The 21964-nt window shown below is 46.8% G+C and overlaps 1 protein-coding gene across 1 annotated transcript; it reads right to left on the bottom strand.

The window, feature by feature from the left end:
• Positions 1-667: 667 nt before the first annotated feature.
• On the bottom strand, positions 668-9858 carry LOC147109640 (putative G protein-coupled receptor 139). Its single transcript, XM_086004215.1, has 2 exons — positions 9786-9858; positions 668-1581 (listed from the first exon to the last, which is right to left on the bottom strand). The coding sequence occupies exons 1-2, from the start codon at positions 9856-9858 to the stop codon at positions 680-682; spliced, it is 975 nt and encodes a 324-aa protein (XP_085860341.1). The 3' UTR covers positions 668-679.
• Between the last annotated feature and the right edge of the window lie 12106 nt (positions 9859-21964).

The following is a 21964-nucleotide window of genomic DNA, read 5'->3' as shown; positions in this document are numbered from 1 at the left end:
AGACACACAGTACCCCTGTAAAATGGCGGATCAGAAGAGACTACCAGCAGCGCGGGAGAGTCAGACTCCTGTTACAGGGGTATAGAGGTGTTCCGACTTCCGACAGCACCAAGAAGCCGAGTAGTGACAGTTTGGAGAACTACCCCCACTGACTAATTCGGCCACCGCAGGAAACTCGGACTCGGATTCGGCAACATTACCGGTTATTGAGGTGTTGTTTTCGGAGTGAGAATTTTGCCGGTTAACAGAGAATTTCAGATATTTATGTGCCGTTTAAATGACAGTTTCCTGTACAGTAATCATGGGAAACTTTAATCTACATATAGACTGACCAAACCAAATTAGCAATAATACTGTTATTACTATGGTAGGACATTTAGGACTGAGATGAGAAACTTCTTCACTCAGAGGGTGGTTAACCTGTGGAGTTCTCTACCGCAGAAGGCTGTGGAGGCCAATTCACTGAATATATTTAAGAAGGAGATAGATAGATTTCTAGACACAAAAGGCATCAAGGGGTATGGGGAGAGAGTGGGAATGTGGTATTGAGATAGAGGATCAGCCATGGTCATATTGAACTGCGGAGCAGGCTCCAAGGGCCGAATGGCCTATTCCTGCTCCTATTTTTCTATGTTTTGTTTCTAGAAAGGAAGCTCTGGTTCAAGGTGAGCTGCTTTAATCATTTAACTAATTTAACAATTGCACTGAACGGATATTTCACTGCATTCTTCAATTGCTCTCTGAATTTAGTCTGGGTCATTGTATAAATACAGGTGTTGGTGCACGTGCTCAAAAGCTGCAGCATGTAGCCAGATTGTTCAGTGATATATGCAGGATCATGGGGACCTGTGAATTCATAAATGTTAGTAATTTGCCAATACAAGAAATATAGAACATTTGTCAACCACAACAGTATAAAACTGCCAGATATAGTGAAGAGTAAAATGATGGATTTCCTTCGGTTCTCCATCTCTGGGTCATTGTGATTCTCACTACTGCTGTTGTCCAGTAGTCTCCTGCGGACTCTGCTGGCCACTAAAATCTGTCTGACAGTCAGAGCATTGAGCAGTAAAATCAGAACGAATGGAAGGAAAGGGGTTAAAATAATACTGAGGCAGTCAAATGCGACCCAGGCAGCTTCGGTGTAATAGCTCAGTGATAAGGTGTAGCCCCAGGGTACGTTATCAATGATATACTCAGGTTCATATACAAAGTACCAAGGAATGTCCTTTAAGCAGAACAGCACACTCACTGTCACTATAACCACAGTTGCAGTTTTCTCTGAACAATATTTTGTTTTCAGCTTCTGGCAACAAATTGCAACAAATCGATCAAAGGTGAAAGTGACGGTGAACCAGACAGAAATGTCTGTGGCTGCAGAAAGCAGGAAATGTACGAGAGAAGATGCAGGAGTGGTGTCCAGGTAAGTACCTGGGAAATGAAAAGGAATAACTGTAAACAGTATCACGTCAGTGAAAACGACCAGCAGATCTGCCACTGCCATGGCCACCAGGTAGTGGGTGATACATTTAGAGAGACCGCACTTTCCACGGGACAGGATCAGAATGGCCACCGAGTTAACTGGAATAAATAGAAAAAACAAGGGGATTATAGGTAGACACCTCAGAGAGCAAGACAATTACAAAGGAATATAGGAACTTTAGAAGAGGAGAAGGCCATTCGGCCCCTCAAGCTTGTTCTACCATTCAGTTAGATCAGGGGTGATCCGTAGCTTAACTTCATTTACTTGCCTTGGTTCCGTAACCTTCAATATCTTGCCTAACAAAAATCTATCAATCTCAGTATTGAAATTTTCAATTGACCCCCAGCCTCAACAGCTTTTTGGGTGGGAGAGTTCCAGATTTCCACTACCCTTTGTGTGAAGAAGTGTTTCCTGACATCACCCCTGAACGGCCTCGCTCTAATTTTAAGGTTATGCCCCCTTGTTCAGGACTCCCCCACCAGAGGAAATAGTTTCTCTCTATCTGCCATCTCATATCCTTTAATCATCTTAAACATTTCCATTAGTGCACCCCATAATCTTCTATATTCAAGGGAATACACACCTAGTGTATGTAACCTGTCCTCATAATTTAACCTTTTCAGCCCCAGTATCGCTGTGGTGAATCTACGCTGCACCCTCTCCAAGGCCAAGATATCTTTCCTGAGGTGAGGTGCCCAGAACTGAGTGCAGTGCTCCAAATAAGGTTCAACCCAATCTCTGTGCAGCTGTAACATAACTTCCACCAATTTTTATTCCAGCCAACCTTGAGGTTAAATCCAACATTCCATTAACCTTTTTTAATTATTCTGCCCAGGAGCTTTCTTTACTTGGATCCCAAATCTCTAATCTCCTCCACAGTTCCTCACTTCTTGCCATTTAGAAATACTGGGATCGATCTTTCTTAGGTCCCAAGTGGATGACCTCACACTTCCCCACATTGAACTCCATCGTCACAGTTTTGCCCACTCACGTAATCAATCAATTGGGCCGGATTTTCCGGGGCCGATGACCGAGTACGCGGTGCATACGCTGGCGTAAGTGCCTCGCAAGTTCCAGGTTTCCACACGCGAAGTGAATGCATGAAAACCCGGAACTTGCTGCCTGTCGAGGATTTTCTTGACTGATCCACCGCATGCCCGGGAAATGGACATTCGCTGGTGGAGAGTTGGGCTATTTGCCCAACTACTGCCCAGCGAATGCCCATGAAACTCTTACGCCTGGTAAAAGCAGACCTAAGGCCTTCTTTTACCAGTGTAAGGGTTTAAATAAATAGTAAAATAACATTTAAAAAATCATTTTAACATTCTTAAACCTGTAAAATAATCTCGTGTAACTTTTGGCCCCTTGAAAAGTCTTTACTTTCTTGTCAAAAAATTTAATTTTTGTTTTAAATGTTTAATTAAGTTGTATTTTCATTAATTTAAAACATGTAATGATTTTTTAAATTTCAGTGTTGTGTACATGTGTTTTGGGTGATTCCTATTAAGCTTTTGGGGATTCTGTACGTAAGAGGAATCCCCATAAGCAGAATGGGAATCCCCTTTCTGATTGGTTGGGCCGGTCCACGTGATCCCAGTGATGCTTACGAACCGCCTGTGTCCCTGGGATATGTGGGCCTCTACGCATGCATATGCGAAGAGGCCCAGGAGCACGAGTCTCTGTGGATCCAGGACCATCAGTTAGGTGCCTAGTTTTATTGCGGTTCGGGGGCATCCGACTGCAAGTTCAGGCCCAATGTCCCTTTGCAACTTTCTGCTCAAATCTAACTTAGTGCCGTCAGCAAACTCAGATATATAACTTTCTATTCCTTCATCCAAGTCATTAATAGAGATAGTGAAAAGCTGAGACTCACTTATGGACCAGGTTAGTTACTTCCTCAAAAGTTTCAATTAGGTCAGGCATGACTATCACTGAACAAATCCAATTCCAGATAGGGATCCCAGAGAGTGAGGCAGTTACAGATAGGGATCCCAGAGAGCATGGGAATTAGAGATAGGAATCACAGAGAATGTGGGAATTAGAGATAGCAATCCCAGAGAGCATGGGAATTATGGATAGGAATCACCGAGAAAGTGGGAATTATAGATAGCAATCCCAGAGAGCATGGGAATGACAGATAGGGATCCAAAAGAAAGCATTAGTTTGAGATGACTTTGTGCGGCATTTACCACTTGAATGTTTCACTGACTACGATATCAAGGCAATTGAAATCTTTATAACTGTGTCAGTGTTTTGTTCCAGAGATATATTTCAAATATCAATAATTATTTTGGAAATTAGTAAATGAACAAATTGCATGAATCATAACAAATAGCAGAGAGCAAGGGTCAGGAAAAAGACCAGATGAGGGCACAGTAAGTACTGAAGAAGATGAAGTTCAGAATTAATTCAGATTTTGCTGTAGTGACAGAGTTGAGCGTGTGTGAGGGGAGCAGGAAGATGAGGTGATGGAAAAAGGGGCTGATGGTTGAGGAACTCTGGTTATCTAATCGGATGGGTTCTGACAAAGCCGTCCAATCCCCTGGACCTGATGGCCTACATCCTAGGGTTTTAAAAGAGGTGGCTGCAGAGATAGTGGTTGCATTGGTTTTGATCTTCCAGAATTCCCTAGATTGTAGAATCCCCGTGGATGGCTAAATGGGATCCATATCTGGAATTGGATTTGTCCAGGGATAGCCATGCCTGATTTCAACCACCATCTCAATTCATTATGCTCTCTCTCCTCTGAGTTCACTAGCCTCCATTCCTCCTTAATCTCTCCCTCCATGTAAACACCCCAACCCATATTCACAGCCACACCCTTGGCCATTTCTCGCGGCCTCGCTACTCCCATCATGTCAATTGTAGATAAGGCCATCTCTGACCACTTCCCAGTTCCACCACCCCCTGCCCCCCACAACCCTACTTCCTGCTGTGTCTGCCCAGGAAAAATCACTCTCCCAACTGTCTTACAACTGCACTTATGAAATCCCAACTGTCCACCCTTTGGCCCTCCATTCACCATGACATTTCTGCAGCTACCGATCTGCTCAACCACACCTTCACCACCACCATTGATGCCTTAGTCCCTACTAAAACAATTACTCTCTCTCACCCTGGCTGTTCCCCCTGGTACGGCCCTCATCCTCGCTCCCTGAAGTCCAAGGGAGACAGACTTGAACGGATATGATGGACAACTGGTTCAGCCATTCACCGCCAGATCTGGCTGGACCACATAAAGCATTATCAGGTCCTGCTCACATCTGCTAAAATTGCTCACTATTCCAGAATCATTCTGGATAGCAAAGATAAACCCCGGCTTCTATTCTCCACTGCTACCCGTCTCTTTAAACCCCTCTCCCCTGTCTCCACTACACTCATCTCCGACAACAAATGTGAGGAGCTCATGGACCTCTTTGTCTCTAAGATTGAGACTATCCGCTCAGCTGCCTCTGCCACATCCCTTCCTTCCCCTAGCCCACCGGGCCAAACTTATTCTAAGGTTCCCCCCTGCCCTAGCCCTGAACTGGCATCTTTCTCCAATTTCTGTCTGATCTCCTCTCATGACCTTTCCGCTCTCATCTTGTCCATGAGGCCCACTTCTTGCTCCCTCAACCCTATTCCCACCAAACTGCTAACCACCCAACTTCCTTTTCTGGCTCGCATGTTAGCTGACATTGTTAACTGTTCTCTCTCCTCAGGTACTGTCCCCCTCTCCCTCAAATCTGCTCTCATCACCCTTCTTCTCAAAAAGAAATCCTTGACCCCTCCGTCCTTGCAACCTACTGCCCCATCTCCAACCTCCCCTTCCTCTCCAAAGTCCTTGAACGTGTTGTCACCTCCCAAATTTGTGCCCATGTTTCCCGCAACTCCATGTTTGAATCCCTCAACAGTACCGAAACCTCTCTCTTCAAAGTCACAAATGACATCCTTTGTGATTGTGACTGTGACAAAGGTAAACTATTCCTCCTCGTCCTTCTTGACTTATCTGCAGCCTTTGGCGTGGTTGACCACTCCATCCTTCTCCAACGCCACTCCCTCGTCGTCCAGCTAGGTGGGACTGCACTCGCCTGGTTCCATTTTTATCTATCTAATCGTAGCCAGAGAATCACCTGCAATGGCTTCTCTTCCCGCTCCTGCATAGTTACCTCTGGTGTCCCCGAAGGATCTATCCTTGTCCCGCCCCTATTTCTCATCTACATGTTGCCACTTGGCGACGTCATCTGAAAACACAGCCTCAGTTTCCACATGTACACTGTTAAGAGAAGTAAGAGAGGAAATAGCAGAGGCTCTGACCATCATTTTCCAATCCTCTCTGGCTACAGGTGTGGTGCCAGATGACTGGAGGACTGCTAACGTGGTACCGTTGTTTAAAAAGGGAGAAAGGGATAGACCGGGTAATTACAGACCAGTCAGCCTAACCTCGGTGGTGGGAAAATTGTTGGAAAAAATTCTGAGGGACAGGATAAACCTTCTTTTAGAAAGATAAGGATTAATCAGGGACAGTTAGCGTGGATTTGTTAAGGGAATGTCGTGTCTGACTAACTTGATTGAATTTTTTGAGGAGGTAACAAGGAGGGTTGAAGAGGGTTGTGCATTTGATGTAGTCTCTATGGATTTTAGCAAGGCTTTTGATAAGGCAGACTGGTCACAAAAGTAAAGGCCCGTGAGATCAAAGGCAAAGTGACAAGTTGGATCCAAAATTGGCTCAGAGGCAGGAAACAAAAGGTAATGGTCGAAGGTTGTTTTGTGACTGGAAGGCTGTTTCCAGTGGGGTTCCGCAGGGCTCAGTACTGGGTCCTTTGCTTTTTGTGGTATATATCAATGATTTGAACTTGAATGTAGGAAGTATGATTAAGAAGTTTGTAGATGATACAAAAATTGGCCGTGTGGTTGATAACGAAGAAGAAATCTGCAGACTGCAGGAAGATATCAATGGACTGGTCAGGTGGGCAGAACAGTGGCAAATGGAATTCAATCTGGAGAAATGTGAGGTAATGTATTTGGGGAGGCCTAACAAGGCAAGGGAATACACAATAAATGGTAGGACACTGAGACGTGCAGAAGATCAGAGGGACCTTGGAGTGCATGTCCACAGATCTCTGAAAGTAGCAGGACAGGTAGATGGGGTGGTAAAGAGGGCATACAGGATACTTGCCTTTATTGGGTGAGGCATAGAATATAAGAGCAGGGAGGTTATACTTGAACTGTATAAAACACTAGTTAGGCCACAGCTGGAATACTGCGTGCTGGTCACCACATTACAGGAAGGATGTGATTGCACTAGAGGGGGTGCAGAGAAGATTTATGAGGATGTTTCCTGGGCTGAGGAAATTTAGCTATGAGGAAAGATTGGATAGGCTGGGGTTGTTTAAAATTATGAGAGACCTAGTTACAGTGGATCGGAAGGGCCTATTTCCCTTAGCAGAGGGGTCAATAACCAGGGGCCTTAAATTTAAATAATTGGTTGGAGGTTTAGAGGGGATTGGAGGAGAAATGTTTTCACCCAGCGGGTGGTGGGGGCCTGGATCTCACTGCCTGAAAGGGTGGTAGAGGCAGAAACCTTCATCACATTTATAAAGCACTTGGATATGCACCGAAGCCATTGTTTTCGGTCCCCGCCACAAACTCTGTTCCTTAGCAACTGACTCCATCCCTCTCCCTAACATCGGTCACAGGCTGAACCACACTGTGTACAGCCTTGGTGTCATATTTGAGCCTGAAATGAGCTTCTGACCACACATCTGCAGCATAACTAAGACTGCCTATTTCCTGCTCTGTAACATCGCCCGTCTCCGCCCTTGTCTCAGCTCATCCGCTGCTGAAACCCTCATCCATGCCTTTGTTCCCTCTAGACTTGACTATTCCAATGCACTCCTGGCTGCCCGCCCACGTTCTATCCTAAGTAAACTTGAAGTGATCCAAAACTCGGTTGCCCATGTCCTAACTTGCACCAAGTCCCATTTACCCATCACCCCTGTGGTCGCTGACCTACATTGGCTCCCGTTTAAGCAACGCCTCAATTTCAAAATTTTCATCCATGTTTTCAATCCTTCCATGGACTCGCCCCTCCCTATCTCTGTAATCTCCTTCAGCCCCACAACCACCGAGATATCTGCACTCCTCAAATTCTGCCCTCTTGAGCATCCCTGATTATAATCACTCAATCTTTGGTGGCCATGCCTTGTGTTGCCTAGGCCCTAAGCTCCGGAATTCCCTCGCTAAAGCTCTCCACCTCTCTTTCCTCCTATAAGATGCTCCTTAAAACCTACCTCTTTGACAAAGCTTTGGGTCTCCTGCCCTCATTTCTCCTTATGTGGCTCGGTGTCAATTATTGCCTGATTACACTCCTGTGAAGCACCTTGGGACGTTTTACTACTTTAAAGGTGCTATATAAATACAAGCTGTTGTTGTTGTTGGATTGGAAGATAACAAATAGCCCTGTTGTTCAAGAAAGGAGTGAGAGAGAAAACAATGAATTATAGGCCAGTTAGCCTGACAACAGTTGTCAGGAAAATTCTAGCATCTATTATAGACTAGTTAACTGAGAACTTAGAAAATCATAATACAATTAGACAGAGTCAACATGGTTTTATGAAAGGGAAATAGTGTTTGACAAATCAATTAGAATTTTTTGATGGTATAACTGACAGGTTAGATAAGGGGGAACCAGTGGATGTAGAATATTTGGGTTTTCAGAAGGCATTCGATAAAGTGCCACACAAGAGGTTGTTACACAAGATTGGGGCTCATGGGATTGGGGGTTATATACACTAGCATGGATTGAGGATTGGTTAACAGACAGAAAACAGAGATTCAGAATAAACGGTTCATGTTCCGGTTGGCAGGCTGTAGTGGGGTACAGTAAGGATCAATGCTTGGGCCTCAGCTATTTACAATCTATATTAATGATTTAGATGAGAGAACCGAGTGCAATGTACCAAGTTTGCTGATGATACAAAGCTAGGTGGGAAAGTAAGCTGTGAGGAGGACACAGAGTCTGCAAAGGGATATAGGCAAGTTAAATGATTAGGCAAGAAGCTGGCAGATGGAAAATAACGTGGGAAAATATGAAATTATCCACTTTGCTAGGAAGAATAGAAAAGCAGATTTTTTTTAAAGGAGCAAAACTAGTAAATGTTGTTATTCAGAGGGATTTGGGTGTCCTTGTACACAAATCACCGAAAGTTAACATGCAGATACAGCAAGCAATTAGGAAAACAAATGATGTGTTAGCATTTATTTCAAGTTGACCAGCGTACAAGAGTAACAAAGTCTTGTTGCAATTATATATGGCTCTGATGAGACCACACCTGGAGTATTGTGTACAGTTTTGGTCTCCTTACCTAAGGAATGATAAACTTGCATTAGAGGGAGTGCAGCGAAGGTCCACGAGACTGATTCCTGGGATGGGGGGATTGCCCTATGAGGAGAGATTGAGTAGACTAGGCCTATATTCCCTAGAATTTAGAAGAATGAGAGGTGATCTAATTGAAACATATAACATTCTTAGGGAGATTGACAGGATAGATGCTGGGAGGATGTTTCCCCTGTCTGGGGAGTCTTATACTAGGAGTCCCAGTCCCAGAATATGGGTCAGCCATTTAGGCTGAGATGAGGAGAAAATTCTTCAATCAGAGGATTATGAATCTTTGGAATTCTCTTTCCCAGAGGACTGTGGAAGCTCAGTCATTGAATATATTTAAGACTGAGATCGATAGATTTTTGGGCACTAAGGGAATCAAGGGATGTGAGGATACAGGGAAAGAGAAACTAATGTAGAAGATCAGCCATGATCTTATTGAATGGCGGAGCAGGCTCCAGGGGTTGTATGATCTGCTGCTGCTCCTATTTCTTATGTTCTTATGTTCTGACAGCTGAGGAGAGGCAGCCCTGGTGGGCCAGTTAGGAGAGGGAAAGTCCACCAGCTCAACGTATGTCCACAATTAGGGGAATATATATAATTAACAGTCCTGGGTATGGTGCCATGTGCTGTCCACAAACCTTCACTTCCTTTTGTCACTATTTTTGGCAAGGCTTTTATGCCAACATTTAATATTGAAACTTCATATGTAAACATTTATAATCACGTTTCCCTATGTAAACAGTTGCCTTTTCTGGTTTGTTGATGAAACAATCGAATCACTCAAAATGCTTCTTGAAAAATTAAGTCTGGCATTTTACCTAATAATTGAAATGTGTTATCGCCAAAATAAGGTTTAAACAGGATTTTAAAAATCAAAAAAATAATACATTTCAAAAAACATGTCGTTTGCTTATATTAAATGGTTCATTGGCTTACCAAGAATTCCAGTAACTGCAAGAACAGGGTAGTAAATGTCTTCTACCTGATGGAGTATTGTTGGTTCACGCATTTTCTGTGAGACCTGACGGTTTCTGTTGGTGCCGGAGGGAACAGCTCTGCCGGATTACACGATACATCGAGAGGGGCCTTGTATTTATACAGGAGGGAAATCTCCAGTGAGATCATTCAGTTACATCATTATTAATATTAATTACAGTTCATTGAACAAACAAGTGGAGACAATCATGTGAAAACTCACCTGCTTATCATGGAATAAAATATAATTAACTGGAGCTTATACTGTCTCAAAGGATACATTCCATCAAAAATATAGTTGAGTGTGACCCTGTTAGAGAAGTATTATTGATCCATCAAACATAGGTAGTTTTATCTATGGTACTGAAGTTTCTATGGGCCGTGTCCTTTCAATCAGTAATTTTTAGACAGTTTTTAGTGTATTTGCCTCGTGCATTTGACATGGAAGGAGTTAAAAAAAACTTCTTATTTTCTGTGTGCGCTGCCTTCCTTTTGGAATTTATGTTAGTTTTCAAGTTAATTCAGGGGTTTGAGTAATTTGGGTCGATTTCCATTGTGTGCCGCCACCTAGTGGATATTTGGTACCTAGCAAGTGCAGTAAAGTGCAGTAAAGCGCAGTAAAGTGCGGTAAAGTAAACTGCTGTATAGCACAGACCTGCAGCTCGCCACATGGTCTTGCAGTTATTTTCTTGTTACACTCCGGCCTTGGACACTATTTGTCTGTAAGTACTTGAGAATGTTAAAGATGATTAAGTGTACACTATACTTTGCAGAAAATGTTTAGTTTGTAACCTTTCTCTGCAAGCAAACCTGCACAGCTAGCCGTGAAGTTCTCGCTCTCTGTGTCTAGCTGGTTAACTTGTAGCTGTATTTTGATGCACTATGTACAGGGCTAATTTAAAGTGAATGTAAGAGAATGCCTTTCAGTTTGCTAAATGTATATTCACAGTAAGCTGTGTTTCCACGTGCTTTGGTAAGTTACATGCCAAATGTACTGTGTTGCTCAGGCTTACCTAAATTTGTGTATGCATATCAGTTATGTGCTTGTGTATTAATGTGTGCTTCCATTTCTGTATTGTATTTCAGTTTCACAATAAGAATCTTTCAGTAAAGTTTACAAGAAAAGTCAAGCCTTGTGATTTTTATGGGAAGATATCAAGTTGTTAGCTACCTGTCTAGCTGTGCATAGGAACGCACTGCAAGGGCAGAATAGGCCGTGTCCTTTCAATTCAATAGTAAATGTCAGTAATTTTTAGACAGTTTTTAGTGTATTTGCCTCGTGCATTTGACATGGAAAGAGTTAAAAAAAACTTCTTATTTTCTGTGCTTTGCAAATCGAGGAGCTTAGGTATTAAAAATATAGGCCTAGAAATTCGGTGGGCTGCACCACCAGTTAGCGCCCAAAGAGGGCACTTAGTGGGTTTAGTGCCACTGGCCACGCCTCCCTTGAAATTTAGTGGGGCGCTAATGGCGGCATTAGCCGTTAGCACTGCGCTGCCACCGATGATGTTATCGGTGTGCGCAGCGCCCCGCTACCGCCCCAATCACGAAATTTGGTAGCGCCCCCTGCTGTAACGCCAGTCGCAATTTGCAACCGGTTCAGGGGGGCCTACCTGCGGTAATAGAGGCACTGAGGTGCGGGGCGGCCATTTTTTTTGCTGGCCGCCTGCCAGCACCTCTTCGCGCAACCGTCCCTGGCCTCCTGAGCCCCCCCACCCCCCGTGTTGTGCCGGCTGTCTCCCAAGAGCCCGGCACTTCTCCTCGATCTTAGATCGCGCTGCAGCAGGCCCCTCCCCTTTAAGAAGGGGAGGAAGGCCTGCAGTACTGCAGCGTGCCATGCCACAGCGTGTGGCGCTGCGGCACATTGCGCTGCGAACTTCAGTTGCAGCGCCCCAAGACGGATGCGGGGCACCTCGAGTAGCGCCGCGCTTCCGTTTGGGGTGCTGAAACTGAATGTCCGGCTGGCGCTTGCGACTCCTTCCGGGGCGGTCTTTCCGGCACCCTGGAGAGACTTGCACCCGAAACGGGGCGCCACCGAATTTCTAGGCCATAAACTTCTCGTAACCTCATTGTGTATTGAGCTCAGTAATCATAAAGGCCTATATATTGTAGATGGTAATATCTGTGGACACCCGTGTGTTGGAACCACAGCTTGCACTTATACACCACCTATAACAGAACACTGTCCCAAGGTGCCTCACACAGACATAAAGAAGATGGCCAAAAAGATGGGCTTTAAAGAGGGTCCATGCCTTTGTCACTTCCAGGCTCAGTTATTCCAATGCTCCTCCAGTCGGCCTCCTGTCCTCCACGTTCTACAAACATCAGCTCATCCAAAACTCTGCAGCCCGTATCCTAACCCACACCAAGTCCCAGGCACCTATCAACCATGTCCCTGTTGACCTACGTTGACCTCTGGTTCTCCGATGGCTCAAATTGAAAATGACCATCCCCCATGTTTAAATCCCTTTGCAGATTCACCGGTCCCTATCTCTGTAATCTCATACAACCCTCCCAGCCCACCCCAGAATTGTCCTTTTCTCTGACTATTGTCTTTTGTGCACCCCTCTCCCTTAGAACCACCATTGGTGGCCGAGCCTTCAGTCACCATTCCCCACACTCTGGAATTCCTTCCCTAACCCCTCCGCCTCTCTACCTACCGCTCCTCTTTTAGACCTTCCTTAAAATCCACCTCTTTGACCAAGCTTTTAGTCACTCCTCTGAATATCTCCTTCTTTAACTCAGGTTCAGTTTTTTCCTGATTACTCCTCTGTAAAGCAACTTGGGATGTTTTTCTATGTTAATGGTGCTATCTAAATGCAGTTGTTGTGGTGATTGTTGTTATATGAGGTGTCTGCCTTGGCTCAGTTGTAACACTCTCATCTCTCAGTCAGAAGGTTGTGGTTTCAAACCCCACTTTAGAACTTGAGCACAAAATCAAGGCTTGTGCTGTTGTGCAGTACTGAGGGAGTGCTGCAGTGCCGGAGGTGCCGTCTTTCAGATGAGATGAGAAACCGAGCCCCGTCTGCCCTCTCAGGTGCATGTAAAAGAACTCATGGCATTTTATAAGTTTCAATGAGATCCCCTCTCATTCTTCTAAACTCCAGCGAATATAAGCATAATCGACCCAATCTCTCTTCATACGTCATTCCTGCCATCCCAGGTGTCAGTCTGGTGAATCTTCACTGCACTCCCTCCATAGCAAGAACGTCCTTCCTCAGATAAGGTGACCAAAACTGCACACAATACTCAAGGTGTGATCTCACCAAGGCCCTGTACAACTGCAGCAAGACATCCTTGCTCCTGTACTTGAATCCTCTCACTATGAAGGCCAGCATACCATTTGCCTTCTTAACCGCTTGCTGCACCTGCATGCTTACTGTAACATTTGCATACTGAATTATCATTGGCCCGCAGGCATCTGTAAGGAATACCTATTATATTCACATGTGATCACATGCTGAATTGTCATTGGCCTGCAGGCATCTGTAAGGACTACTATTGTTTTGGAGGACCCAGGGTCCTAACTCCATCTTGTCCACACTGTACTGTATGAAAGTTTACAGACCTGATGCTTCATAAAAGAGTTTAAACTGTAATACTCCATTGTCCTGCAATTAATTATTTTTGTACAAAGTGTGCAAAACAAGACATGGTGTCAGAACAGGGATTTGAAATGGACATCATTGGAGCTCCCTTACCTCGAATGAATTGGGAATCTTTGAACTTACATAGAGAATATTGCAAGTTTAAGCAACACGTGGAGTCAGTGTTCTCGGGTCCATTGAAAAGCAAAGGGAAGTAAGAATGATACAGCTACCTACTCCTGTGGATCGGAGAAAAAGGGAGAGACATTTTTAACACATAGTCTCTCACCGCGGATGAAGCAAAGGTACTGAAAATTTATTTTGACCGTTTTGAATCATATGTGATGCCCAAGACAAATACGATATTCGCTAGGTACAAGTTTCAGGAGAAAGTACAAGGAGCTAGTGAGTCATTTGAACAGTTTGTGACTGAGTTACAACTGCTGGTAAAAGACTGTGAATATGCAAATAAAGATGAGATGGTCAGAGACCGCATCGTGTTTGGAATACATTCAGCTAAAGTGAGAGAGAAACTTTTGAATGTTGGGTCCGGGCTAACACTGGACAAAGCTATGGACATAGATAGATCGCACGAGATAGCCCAAGCACAGTTGAAAACCATAACCGGTGCCACGAGCAGCTCGAGTGAACAGACAGTGCAGGCAGTTAATAGACACACACCAAAGAACACCGCCCAGAGAGCGTGTTTCAGAACAAAAAGAACAGAGAGAGTTCTAAAAATGGGCGACACAGACATGAAACGCTTCAAAAACTGTGGATATTGTGGAAACAAGATGCACGGGGAAAAGGTGCCAAAGGAACCTTTGGCCCCGCCAAAGGAAGGCAATGTGCTAAATTTGGTAAACGGAACCACTTTGCTAAAGTTTGCAAGACTGTTTTCGGAAAAGCAGTACACACAGTGAGTGACAGCCAAATGCCAGATAGAGAGCCAAATGCAGAGGAACTGTTTATTGATTCTGTGTCACAGAAAAAACAGATTTCAGAGACTGAGCAAGCCTATGCCGATATTGAGATAGGAAAACAGGGCACAGAGCTTAAGTTTAAACTAATCACTGGATCTCAGGTTAATGTAATTCCTCTGAGTGAGTATCACTGCTTGAAGGATGAGTGTGAGCTACAGCCCACTTCATGCAGACTGACTGGCTATGGAGGTGAGCAGCTCATTGTAAAAGGCACATGCGGATGAAATGCAAGTACAAAGAAAGCGACATGATGTTGGACTTTTACATTGTTGACACTCGAGCACCTCCAGTGCTAGGTCTAAAGGCATGTTTAGACATGGACCTCGTCAAGCTAGTGCTATCATTGACAGCACCAGTTGAGAAGCGGACAGTCATGGAGGAGTTTGCTGACGTTTTCAAAGGAATCGGACTATTCCCAGGTGAATGCACTATTCACCTTGACCCAGCAGCTACCCTTGTGGTTTGCCCACCGAGAAGGATACCTCTTGCTCTACATAGTTGTCTGAAGGAGGAGCTGCAGAGCATGGAGAATACAGAAATCATCGTCCAGGAAACAGAACCGACAGACTGGGTCAACGCGTTAGTAGTGGTTGAGAAACCACGTACAGGCAAGCTCAGAGTCTGTCTCGACCCCAGAGATTTGAACAAGGCTATCAAACGCCCTCACTACCCTCTACCAATGCTAGATGACATCACACCCAAGGTAGTGTGAGCACGTTACTTCAGTGTAATGGACGCACGATCAGGATACTGGACTATCAAGCTCACGGAAGAGTCATCTAAGCTAACAATGTTCAACACACCATTTGGACGCTACCGATTTCTGCGTTTACCATTTGGTCTTATCTCAGCTCAGGATGAATTCCAGCGGAAGATCGAGCATTTACTTTAAATCTACGTCCCTGGTTTTTGACCCCTCTGCCAAGGGAAACAGTTACTTCCTATCCACACTACCTAGGCCCCGCATAATTATATACACCTCAATTAGGTCTCCCCTCAGCCTCCTCTTTTCCAAAGATAACCACCCCAGCCTATCCAATCTTTACTCATAGCTAAAATTCCCCAGGCCAGGCAACATCCTAGTAAATCTCCTCTGTATCCTCTCGAGCGCAATCACATCCTTCCTGTTATGCGGTGACCAGATCTGCATGCAGTACTCTAGCTGCGGCCTAAGTAGTGTTTTATACCGTTCAAGCATAATCTCCCTGCTCTTCTATTCTATGCCTCAGCTAATAAAGGCAAGTATCCCGACTGCTTTCTTAACTGCCTTATCTACCTGTCCTGCTACCTTCAGGGTTCTGTGGGCATGCACGTCAAGGTCCTCTGTTCCCCTGTACTTCTCAGTGTCCTACCATTTATTGTGTATTCCCTTGCCTTGTTAGCCTGTAAGGGAATAGGCCATATTTCAGAAAGATACATCATAATATGTATGGTGGCATAGTGGTTAGCACTGTTGCCTCACAGCGCCAGGGACCCGGGTTCGAATCCGGCCTCGGGTGACTGTCTGTGTGGAGTTTGCACATTCTCCCCGTGTTTGCGTGGGTTTTCTCCGGGTGCTCCGGTTTCCTCCCACAGTCCAAAGATGTGCGGGTTAGGTTGATTGGCTATGATAAATTGACCCTTAGTGTTAGGGGGATTAAATACGTGGGGTTACGGGGATCGGGTGGGATATGTGTTGATGTAGGGGTTACGGGGATCGGGTGGGATATGTGTCGGTGCAGGCTTGATGGGCCGAAATGGCCTTTATCTGCACTGTGTGATTTCTGTGATTCTGTGAATATGAAGAGACTACTGATATTATTAATACATGATATACTGGGTTTAAAAATCTAAAGCCTCAGAGACACAGGCCTAGAAATTAAGTTGGTTGCGCCAGCCGTTAGCGCCTTAGGAGGAGTAGATGTCGGGCGCTAGGCGGCTAGCGGCCGGGCGCAGCGTGATCTGTGCCTCGCCCCAACTTCACTAGAGATTTAGCGGCGGCGCAAAGTCTTTGCGCGCGCTCAGCTGCGCGCGCAGATCATGACGTCATTTCCTCGTGCAACGCCCTTTGTGCGCCCCCAACCGGAAATTCAGTTGCGACGCCCCATTGTGCGCCTGGCGCCCCTAGCGACTGTTAGAGTGGAGCGGTGCTCAGTTGATGTGGGGCACGGGGGGCGCAAATTAAAGGGCACTCCTCCTGCACTATAAAAGGCTGCCATTTTGCAGCACTCCTTCTTGAGAAACGGATCTTTGGAGAGAGACCAAGGTAGAGAGCTTTCTGCTTTGGCCCAACACTCGGACAGGTACTTGTGGCTTCAGGCCACAGCTTTCCACTTGTCTTTGCCTTCATTGACATCTCATTGTTTGCCAGCATATTATGGGGGTTGCAATGGGTGTAAACGCTGGCTTTCTCAATTACATCCAAAGGGCTCTCAGACGCCGTGAGAGAGTGGCAGCCTGGCTAGACGGAGAGGGGGCAACAGGCGTCGGGAAAGGAGGCCTTACCCACCCAGGGTATACCGCCAGCAGTTCTCCTATCTCAACATGTCTGACGAGCAGTGTGTTCGGAGGCTGCGATTCAGAAGGGAGGTGGCCACAGAGATCTGCCATCTGCTTGGCGGTGATCTGATGCCACAGCTGAGGAGCAGGACGTCTCTGTCAGTGGCAGTGAAGGTGACAGTGGCTCTCAACTTCTATGCCACCGGCTCCTTCCAATCCACTACTGGGGACATTGCCAACATCTCCGAATTCGCCGTGCATTGCTGCATCCGCCAGGTGACCAATGCCCTTTTCAAAAGGAGACATCAGTTCATCTCCTTCTCCATGGCCCTTGCCAAGCAGCAACAGTGTGCAATGGGCTTTGCAGCATTCGCGGGCTTCCCCATGGTGCAGGGCGCCATTGACTGCACGCATGTGGCTTTGCGGGCACCTCTGGAGAATGCCGAGGATTGCCGCAACCGGAAGGGCTACCATTCGCTCAACGTCCAGCTGGTGTGTGACCACAGGCAGCTCACCCTAGCTGTCAATGCCCGCTTTCCAGGCAGCAGCCACGATGCCTTCATCCTGCGACAGACTGTGGCAGGCATGTTCCAGGCCCAGCCTCACCCACGAGGATGGCTTATCGGGGACAGAGGCTATCCTTTGTGTACCTGGCTGATGACCCCGCTCCGTGCGCCCAGCACCCCTGCTGAGGAGGGATACAACGATAGCCAGCAAGCGACCAGGAACATCATCGAACAAACAATCGGCATCCTGAAGCACCGGTTCCGCTCTCTGGATCGTTCCGGTGGAGCCCTACAATATTCGCCGGAGCGAGTCTCCCATTTCGTGGTCGTTTGCTGCATGCTGCACAACCTGGCTATCCGCAGGACTCAGCCACTGCCACCAGGCATTGGAGGACCACCTGAGGAGGAGGAGGAGGAGGAGGAGGAGGAGGACCAGCACAGGAGGGAGGCAGAAAGTGCAAGGGCCGCCCGTCGCCGGCTTATTGAACGTCGGTTCTTGGACCCTCTCAGGGAATGGCTTGTGCCAATGTCAGCAGATGAATGTAGCCGCTCCACAAGCCCTCAGCCGAGCAGGGCAACCCGGACTTTACAAAAAAACCATGCACAGTGCAATTTAAGAACAATAATTTATTGCAAACCTCTGCCCTTCCCACATTACATCCTCATGTGCAGAAGTCCCCTCCAAAAACACAAAACTACCAGTCTCGGCCTTACAAAAAGAAAGAAAGACACCAGTCTCGGCTTTACAAAAACACACCTACACCAATCTCGGCCATACAAAAAGCACCAGGCATTTGTGCATACCTTCTACTTTTTGCCCTGCGAGGGCGATGCCTTTCACATCCTTGCCTGGCCCCTGCCCGCCCTGCAGCTCCTCCTCAATGGGAGCCCAGTGGCTGCAGCAAGGCTGGGGGAAGGCTGCTGAGGGGCAGATGGCGAGACGGCAGATGCCCTTGGGGGTCGGCCTGCACCAGCTCTGGCCTTGGAGTGGCCGGCTGCTGACTGCTCCAACTCTGGCTGGGCGGCAGCAGTCTGTCCAGCAGCTCGTGGCAGCTGCAATGGCAGAGTGGCAGTGTCGGCTGCAGGAATGGTGCCAACCTGGCAGATCGCAGGTGCTCGCTGGTCGCCTGAGACATTGGCACTCGCACGGGCCAGCACTGCAGCATGCGCAGCAAACAGCTGAAGAACAGACTGCTGGGCTGCTGCTGCGCGGCGGGTGCCCTGGCAATGCCTGGCTGATCCAGCGAGGGTGGCAGCAGTTAGTGCCCGTGTGGCCCTGGTCTGTGTCCGCATGACAACAGCCAGTGAATGGACGGCACGACTGGGCACTTGACTCGAAGCCGCCTGTGCTGCCGCGAAGTCCTGTAGACTCCTGGCCTGTGCTGCACTGAATTGATCCAGACTCCTGGCCTGTGCTGCTCCAAATTGCTGCACACTCCTTGACAAAGACTCAATGGAGTCAGGCATCCTTGCCACTGCAGCCATGACCTCATTGTGCCTGCGCTCAGCCTGGACGGCCATTTCCTCCAGGAGCCGCACCTCCTCTGCGCTGACCGTCGCAGGACTGGAGGCCGCACTCACCCTCTGGGGAGAAGTCCGCCGAGCTTCCCCACCCCTCCTGCGTTGCTGCAGGCCGCTGGGCCCCAGAGCTTCACTCTCTTCCGACCCTTCCCCCCGGCTCCCCTCCAGGGAAGACGTGTCCCCTACATCGCCATGGGCTGGTGCGGCTGAGGGTGGCACTGATGGGCCGGCTTCCTCTTCCTCCTCCTCGTATTCTGAAGCGCTGACAGTGGCAGCTTGAGGTCCCGCCTCCTCACTTGGCGATTCACCATCTGAAAGCAGGAAGGCACAAGAGTAGCTTTAGAGTGAGGACAGGGCGGCAGCGAGGGAGGCATGAGTGGTGCCATTCACTGCATTGGTCGGACAGTGGCAAAGGATGCTGATCTGAGGCGCAAGTGGAACGAGCGAGGTCAAAAAGGTGATGCCCTTACCATTGGTGCCCAGAACAGGGTCGGCATCTCCACTGGCGACGGGGCCAATCAGCCGGCCTGCCATAATGTGCTCCACACGCTGGTCGAGGTCGGAGAGCTCTTTTACGTCAGGACGGCCTCCCCCGGTGTCAGTTCGTTTCCGCCGGTTGTGCGCCACCTTGGCCTGCAAGAGAAAGGACGGCCTGTAAGTACAGTGTGAAGCCTGATCTTGTCTGCACTGCCTCCCATGGTCGAATAGCTTGTACAGTGCGAAGCCCTGATCTTGTCTGCACTGCCTCCCATGGTCGAATAGCTTGTACAGTGCGAAGCCCTGATCTTGTCTGCACTGCCTCCCATGGTCAAATAGCTTGTACAGTGTGTAAAGTGCTGAATGTGCAAGTGATTTTCATGCCAGTCCCATAGCTGCTGGATGAGGGCTGGCCATTAGGGCTTTCAGGTCCCTTTGCCCATAAAGTGAGGTGCACATGCAGGGATGAGGAGGACACTGGAAAGTGTACTCACCCTGACAACCCGAGTGAGGTCGTTGAACTTCTTCCGGCATTGCACAGGAGTCCTGGCAACCACGCTGTTGGAAGACACCCTGTTTGAGACCTCCCTCCAGGCTTTCCGGTAGGCGCTGGGCAGCGGCCTCTTGCCACCTTCTGGGAACAGAACATGGTGCCTGCGCTCCACTCCGCCAACCAGCAGCCTCAGGTCACCGTCGCTGAAGCGCTGCGCTCTCTCCCTGGCCTTCTTCATAGCCCTTGGCGTTGTGCAGATGAAGCTGAAGTGGTCAGGCCTAGGTTGAGGGCTGCAGTGTGCAGGGCGTGGCAGGCAAACAAATCCACCCTCCCCCTTTAAGAGCTGACCGGCGCCAGAGTGTCTGCCGTCAATCAACAACTCGCCGCACCGGCGCTGCGCCCGGCCTCGGGGGTATCGCTCAGCACCGCCGGCTTAGCACCTAAAGTTAGTCGTGCATCACCTGTTTTAGCGCAGCAGCAACCTCTTGGGGCGATGTGACTGAATATCGCCGAAGGGGGCGCGACTTTGCGCCGGGCGCAAACTTTAGCGGCCGCCCGACTTTACCGCCCCAAAAGTGGCTATACTGAATTTCTAGGCCACAAGCTGTAAAACCTCAGAGACACAGGCTGTAAACAGAGAACAGGCTTCTGAGATAAAGATCAGTTGATAACAAAGTTGTAAACAAGCTTTGAAATGGGAATTAGTTAAATATACTAAAACAATGAAAGATTGAAGCAAACCATTGATGCTTCCAAAAGGTCTACGGTTTGCAACAAACACAATGAGAATGCTCAGTTTAAAGTGTTAAGAACTAACATGTAAAACAGAAACACAAACATTAAAAGAACCATGTGCCTTTGAAAAGATGACATCAAGTAAAGAAACACCTGCTGGTCAAATAGTTTTATGTTAAACTTGGATGACAGGAACCATAAGATAGCTAGAAAACAAGTAAACACACAGTTAAAGTGGTTTTGATTTACATATTGTAAATATAATACCAATGAGAAGGCTTTGAAAATATGACTTCAATAGAGACACAAAGCAATTACATTGTGTTTGTATTAAACTTGGAGCAGTAAGGAGAGTCACAATGTCTGCTAAAAACCAGTAAAGCCAATATTAAGAATTGAATGAAAGCATTTTGTAGGAATGGCATCAAACAGAAACCATAGCTGTCATTGTTGTTATGATGGTTTTTGGAACACCTAAATGTAGAGAAATAATTATGCATGCAATAGTTGAATTGACAGTAAGATAGAAAGCATTCAAAAGTGAGAATCAATAAAGACAATTAGCTAACATCAGCAGAGAACTTCAATGAAGAAACCACTGCCAAAAGAGTATAAAACATAGAGCCTTTTCAACAGAAAGGCAGAAATCGCTGAACGGGCAAAGCGTTTCTCAACTCTTCATAGGCATCTCTGTAAGTCTTTAACTATGAGCCTCAGGAAGTCAAAGTAATTGATATTGGTGGATGTTCTGGATTTAGAATTAAGTAAGAAATAAGAAATGTAACGAAGTAAAGATTTGAGAATAAGGATCTCTGAGAAATAAGAAATGTAAGCTATTTGTATTTTGAATTGTTAATGTTGCGACTGATTCAACAGCTGTTTACTGATTGTCGGCTCTTAAATAAAACTATATATTTTTACAATTGTCTCAAAGAGTAATTCTGCATGAACTCGCGAACCCAAATTCTGTACACTCTTTTGTAAGGAGTTGCAGAATTCTGGGGGAGTATTCCGGACCCTCATAATATCCGGAAGGTTACAGTCTAGTTCAACTTATTAAAAGTACTATCTGGAGGATGGTAACCTCTTCAGTCATTCCTTTCCTTCAGGGAGAGATAGCCTGAACCTTTAGACCCATTTAAGCATCTTATGGAATTCGGCTATCTCTAACTTAAGTTGAGGGTGAACGTCTGGGGAATACGCCAGATCTGGGATAGCCCAAAAGGGCTAGGACTTGTAATTATCCCTTCAAGCCCTCCCCAAATGCATTACCTCGCACTTGTCCGGATTGAATTGCATTTGGCCCTGATCCGCCCACCTGACCAGTCCATTAATATCTTCCTGCAGTCTGCAGCTTTCT

The sequence above is a fragment of the Somniosus microcephalus genome, chromosome 12 (assembly GCF_052327205.1).
Source record: "Somniosus microcephalus isolate GS21.2 chromosome 12, FLI_Smic_1.0, whole genome shotgun sequence".
NCBI classification, from domain to species: domain Eukaryota; kingdom Metazoa; phylum Chordata; class Chondrichthyes; order Squaliformes; family Somniosidae; genus Somniosus; species Somniosus microcephalus.
This window is presented reverse-complemented; position numbering and strand designations above follow the sequence as displayed.